Source organism: Macadamia integrifolia, unplaced genomic scaffold, assembly GCF_013358625.1.
Source record: "Macadamia integrifolia cultivar HAES 741 unplaced genomic scaffold, SCU_Mint_v3 scaffold3522, whole genome shotgun sequence".
Classification (NCBI taxonomy): domain Eukaryota; kingdom Viridiplantae; phylum Streptophyta; class Magnoliopsida; order Proteales; family Proteaceae; genus Macadamia; species Macadamia integrifolia.
Genome location: NW_024869574.1, coordinates 5751 through 11738, shown reverse-complemented (window position 1 = coordinate 11738; position 5988 = coordinate 5751). Strand labels below are relative to the sequence as shown.

Here is a 5988-nt window from a genome sequence, read left to right as displayed (position 1 = left end):
ACCGAAGGTCCCTGCTTCGGTTGGGAGTTCGGCCAAAGCCGAACGGACCTGACCGAGGGTCCCTGCTTCGGTTGGGAGTTCGGCCAAAGCCGAACGGACCCGACCGAGGGTCCTTCCTTCGGTTGGGAGTTCGGCCAAAGCCGAACGGACCTGACCGAAGGTCCCTCCTTCGGTAGGGAGTTCGGCCAAAGCCGAACGGACCTGACCGAAGGTCCCTGCTTCGGTTGGGAGTTCGGCCAAAGCCGAACGGACCTGATCGAAGGTCCCTCCTTCGGTTGGGAGTTCGGCCAAAGCCGAACGGACCTGACCGAGTGTCCCTCCCTCGGCAGGGGGCTTGGCAAAGCCGAACAGACCTGACCGAGGGTCTGTCCTTCAGTTGGGAGCCCGGCCAGAGACGAACGAAACTGGCCAAAGGTCCCTCCCTCGGCAGGGGGCTCCGTAGAGCCGAATGGTGCTGACCGATCGGCAGGGGGCTCAGCAAAGTCGATTCGAAGCGGTCAAAGGTCTCTCTCGGTCGGTCGACCCCAAACCTTGGACACTGGTAAGGCCAAGGCCGAAGGAACAAGTCAACCAAAGAAGATGGTTACTCCCACAGGAAGAAGCTCCTAGTGGAAGTAAGGGGGCTCCTGATATAGCCAAAATAACCCCTCGGTGGGGGCCATGACACGTGTCGCCTCTGAGACACGTGTCCACCGCCAGACGAAGGGTCCAAGAGACCACTCACACTCGAGCACGCGCAATCACCGAGGCACGCCCGCAGAATCATGCGGGATCACGTCGTCTGCATGGGGGGGATATTCCCCCCAGAAGGTTGGACGTATTCGAGTAGGACTCTAAGAAGGCCGAAGGGGGAAAAACCCTAAGGCCAAAGAGCTATATAAGAAGGCACGGAAGAAAGGGGAAGGGAAGCTCTAACACCCTCACCATTACTCCCTTATTGAACTGTGCGGCCGACCCTGACTTGAGCGTCGGAGGACTAACCCCGGACAAAGTTCCGGGCCTCCGTCGTCTGTGTTTGTGTAGGTTGGACTGGCGGGGTTTTTGGCAGCAACACTATGACACCAGAGTGCAGTTTCCCGTCGATTAGGAAATTGCACAGGAATCATCTTAGTTGGGGAAGCGTTTAATTAAGGGTGTAAATCAGCTCGGTTCTGATTATTTGGTTCGATTTCAGTTTGGGTCAAGTGATAGATAGCATGAATCGAAATCGAACCGAAAACCAAGTCAGATACTATATACTCTAACCGATCCAACTGATCGGTTTGGAATCAATTCCAATTCGGTTCCCACTTGTCCCACTAATGCACCTATCACATACTCTCCTCCTCTTTCCTCTTTTCTTCTTTTATTTTATATCATTTTAGTAATAATAGTATGGGATAGGTGGTTTAGTGGGACAGGTGAGTTACTGAAAAGTGACATATTGGAAACAATCAATTGGGTTAGTTTGCAATGACGTATTGGAGATACAAAAAACGTATCAGAAACTATCAATTTAACAAATCGCATTATATTTCCTTGTAAGTCTTCACTGTTTTGGATTTACATACTGCCGAATCAAATTTAATTTCAACATCCTAAACCAAATTAAAACCGAATTTATTCGGTTCAGCTTGGTTCGGCTCTATTCGGCTCGGTCCCGCTTTCGGTTTCAGTTCCCAATTGATACCCACGTTTAATGCGTGTGTGTGTGAGAAAGAGGTTCGAAATCCAAATTAGTCCCTGTTGACCCAGATCCAATTTGGTCCCAGGAAACGAAGAATCGCAGTGTTGCATCAGCCAGAATCAGGATTTCTCACTACTGATATTCCGATTTTTGAAACACTGGTCCAACCCAAGTAGTTTTCCAGTCATCCACTTCTGCAACACACATGATTCACCATCTACCATGACATGGAAGCTTTGTAGACTGTCTTCAGCCTTAATTAGATTTGCACTATAGCTAAATGCATTCATGTACTCAACAATTTCTTATATCTCCCAAAGTCTCAAAGAGTCTACCTTTAATAAAGAAAAGTACTTCTCACCAATAAAATGGGGGAAGTATATGCAAATGTCAAGTACTATATGCTTGAATTTCCATTAACAAGTAAAAACTTCAAGCATTCTTCAAAAGAAATCAAAGACCTGCTGGTATCCTTGGATGGCAGCCCCGAAAGAGCTTGACACAATCAGTGTAACAACAGCAAATGCAGTGGCAGCAAAGGTCACACATTCAATGGCTACATTGTAATGAGATTCTTTGGTTTGGAGGAAAAGATTGATCAATCAAGGGTAATTACATCTATAACTGCAGTGCATGGAAACCCAGCAAATACTAGGGCTTTAAAAGTTGAAATTTAGGATTTGCAGAGGAAGTTAGCAAAGGTCTAGAATGGATTCCTGTAAAAGGTAGAAGGCAGAGTGCAGCTAAGTAGCAAGTTAAATAAAGTCGAACAGAATAAATGGGTTCCTATTTAGTTGTCGATGAAAAACTTCAGGTTCAGATTGGATAAATAAATAAAATAGAGTACTGGGAAGAAAAAAAGAATGAATAAATAGCAATCAATTAATAGTATCAGTTGAGTCCAATAAACAAAAGCAAATCCAAGTATGCTGCAGAAAATGTGAACTTTGTAGTAGTCAAGAAGAGACAATGGATGGAACATCCTCCATACATGCACTGAAATTTTACATTGGTAGAACTAGAGTTTCTCATAAAACATATGACATCAAGGAGGCTGGGGAGTGCTTAAAATGCTTCCCCACAATTGGTTAGAGAAGAAGTCAAGAGGTGAGACTCTTACATAATTTTTAAGTTTCAAAACCAAAAATTCCCCCCAACTTATCAAAGAGTCACCCAATAACTCTATAGCCTAAACTAGACCCAACCAAGCTCAAACCAAAAACAGAAACAACCAAACCAGACTTGATCCAGGAATAAATCAAAACCAAAATAAAAAAATACCTATAACAACCCAAGAGAGGAGAAATTCAAATAGAATAAAACTGAACATCTAATTACTACTTCCAAAGCACCTTATGCTATATTGACCATGATCTTTGGTCTGAAGTGGCCAGCTGACATGAAAGAAGGTTCCATGTAGGCCCCCCCCCTGAACAACAACAACAACAACAAACTCAGCCTTGGCCCAACTTAATGGAGTTTGTTAGCTACATGGATCCATGCAAAAACCAAATTGGAGAAATGAGAGTAAAATGAAAGTAAAAAAGAAAGAAGCCCAGCACCAGAAAGTCCAGGAAAATCTCAGCTAGATTGTGCCGGCTACATATTGGCCACCCTCAATAACTAAAAACCAAAAGCTTGAATTGGGTCTTGATGCCCCAAACAACCTATTTCCAAAGCAACTTATTGATTTGAGTCCACATCTTGAAGTTAATTGTATCAAATAAGACTTCTCATTTGCAGACCATACCAGGCAGATCACTTGTTACACTGCAGAAGGACTAAAGAAACTTGAACATAAAAATTATTTCCAAAAGCAAAAGCGGTTTACCACACATCAGGACAACTATGGATTCCACATCTTATACCATGCCCCTTTCATCACAACTTTCAAGGAACCTGCATGCAAAGCCCAACTTCCTAATTCTAGCCTTGAAATGTGTACATGATCCCATTTGTAGAACTAAACCCTCAGGCCTAACATATTGAGGGCTAATCCGGAAATTTTCTCACAAGGAAGTGTAAATTTAGCAATATATACAGGTTCAAGAAAACTAGAAAACCATATAGCTTTACTACATTCAAGAAGCAACCTAGGAAAAGTTTGCAATCTGACAGTATAAGTCTAGCATAATGTCCACACAAACCCAAAATTCAAACATTGGGAAGAGACCCAAAGTAAAGTTAAAGAGTTGTTAATCAGACCTGCATTGTTAATTCATAGTAAACAGTAATGTACACATTCATATGGGCACAGACACAAGAGAGAGTATTCTGCTTAGAACTTTCGTTACCTTCGGAAGTGGCAGTCAAGGTTTATTTACAGATTAATTAATCAAGTCTTCAATACACAACTTCCAGAGTAAACATAAAAACAAGAATGCACATTTCAATTGGTGAAGATTCTGTACAAGCTGAAATGAAAATTGGAAGAATTGAAATTTAACAAACTTACAACAACACTGTGATAGATGAAACTAGGTACCACAAGAGGTTACCAGTTCTCCTTGACAATCTTTGATTTCTCAAGTATGAACTTCCCTTCCTTGTACTTCTGTGTTACTTCATAAGCTCGCTCATATTTCCAACCCAACACCTCACGGCATTCAGAGCAATAGACATCAGCAACAGTGTGGAGGCCAGTCAGGAGATGCCTGTCTTCTTTTGGACCCACAACTACGTTCATCGCATGGGAGAACAGAAAGGCTCTGCCATTTCTCCCCTAAAAATGTTTTAGAAGAATAATAGAACAAGAACACCCAAATCTTTCAGCAAAAACTCATAGACCCAAGCAAAGTAAAGAACATCCAAATCTTTCAGCAAAAACTCATAGACCCAAGAAAAGTAAGGAGCTAGAAACAATATCTGATACAAAAAATAAAAAAATAAAAATAAAAGTGCCGGACTGCCAGAACATATCCCAATTTGTTTGAATGAAAATTTTCTTTTTGCTGGAAAATGAAATCATATATTTCTTTCCTCCACGACAAAAACACAGAAGGAAGAAGGAGAATAAATCACTTAAATCTGAACTCCATGGGAGTTTGGAGTGGCTGTTCTTGATCTCACATGGAACCTATTGTAGTTGTGAATGGGTTTCAGTTTCTCCCTCTTTTCTGCTTCATAATTATTTCCAGAGGAAAGTGAGCAAATTGGGCACTAGCCATTCCACATCCCAGAAAAACTATATATGAATTATAAGAACACCAGGGCAAGAATTTCACCTGAAAAGCTTTTGAAATGATGTCGTCGTGAAGGGAAACATGGTTTCGGCAATTACAGCAACTGTACAACCGAGGCCCAACCAATTCCGCCATCGAAGGAAAAGCTTAACACACTAACTCCTTACTGCTCCCAAAAATCGAAATCTCAGGTAAAGAAATTCAAGGAGAAACAGAGAAGTGAAACACGCAGGAAATGATCACTCCCCAAAACCCAAAAATTTCAGGCAAGAAACTCAATCAACCCCTATAAATTTTAAAAAATAAACGGCAAATTGAACCAAAAAAAAAAAGGGTTCATGCACTCTTCCTCCTAATTCTGGTTGCAGAGATAAAATCAAAGCAGCATAGCGTGAATTATTAGAGATTAGGAAGGTTATAATAAGAAGGAAGAAGGAAGAATAAGATAAAAGCTTGAGTGAAGAATTGAAATAAGATACTATTAAACCCAAATAAACAAATGGGTTGAAAAGACGGGGTACGTCTAAGAAGCTTTAGTCCAATAATGTCGAAAGTGAGGTAAAAAAAAAAAAAAAAAAAACCAGAAAAATTAATTGACTTTAGAAGAGAATGGATGAGGATCCGTGTTGTAATTTGGAATCCCAAGTTCCCAACCCAAATTAAAATTTATGATTAAACAAAGAAACGTCATGGTTCAATGGAGGGCCCTCCCTAATTCCTTTCTTCCAGATTTGGGGTTATTGCCGATCAAAGATCATCTACCATGAAAATAGAAGATTTGAGATATAGAATTTACAGAATTGAAGTAGTAGTTGTGTAAAAGAAGAAGCAAAAGAAATAAATTCTAGCTTTGAAAGCGAGTTTTCAACTTTGATGAACAGGGTTTTCAAAGGATCTTCAAAGCTGAGTCGATCAGTGGAATGGGTGGTAATATAGTATTAAGTATGCGTGTGAGTTTGGACAATTTCCAGTGGAGGAAATTACCTCACGGGAAAATCCACGAAAGTTCTCTGCCATTTTCCATACGTTATGTTTGGAAAGCAGGAAAGCCCGAAAGGATTCTGAAAATTGTAGGTTCGCTGTATCGGTGTAGTGAATATTCGGTGGCTGAGAGCCTCTTGGGATGTGTACCCAAATACT

General features: G+C 41.3%; 1 protein-coding gene across 1 annotated transcript; it reads right to left on the bottom strand.

Annotated features, from left to right (window-relative positions):
• Window positions 1-3941: 3941 nt before the first annotated feature.
• On the bottom strand, window positions 3942-5759 carry LOC122068186 (protein yippee-like At4g27745). The gene is made up of 2 exons (XM_042632057.1): window positions 4891-5759; window positions 3942-4388 (listed from the first exon to the last, which is right to left on the bottom strand). The coding sequence occupies exons 1-2, from the start codon at window positions 4981-4983 to the stop codon at window positions 4161-4163; spliced, it is 321 nt and encodes a 106-aa protein (XP_042487991.1). The 5' UTR covers window positions 4984-5759; the 3' UTR covers window positions 3942-4160.
• Between the last annotated feature and the right edge of the window lie 229 nt (window positions 5760-5988).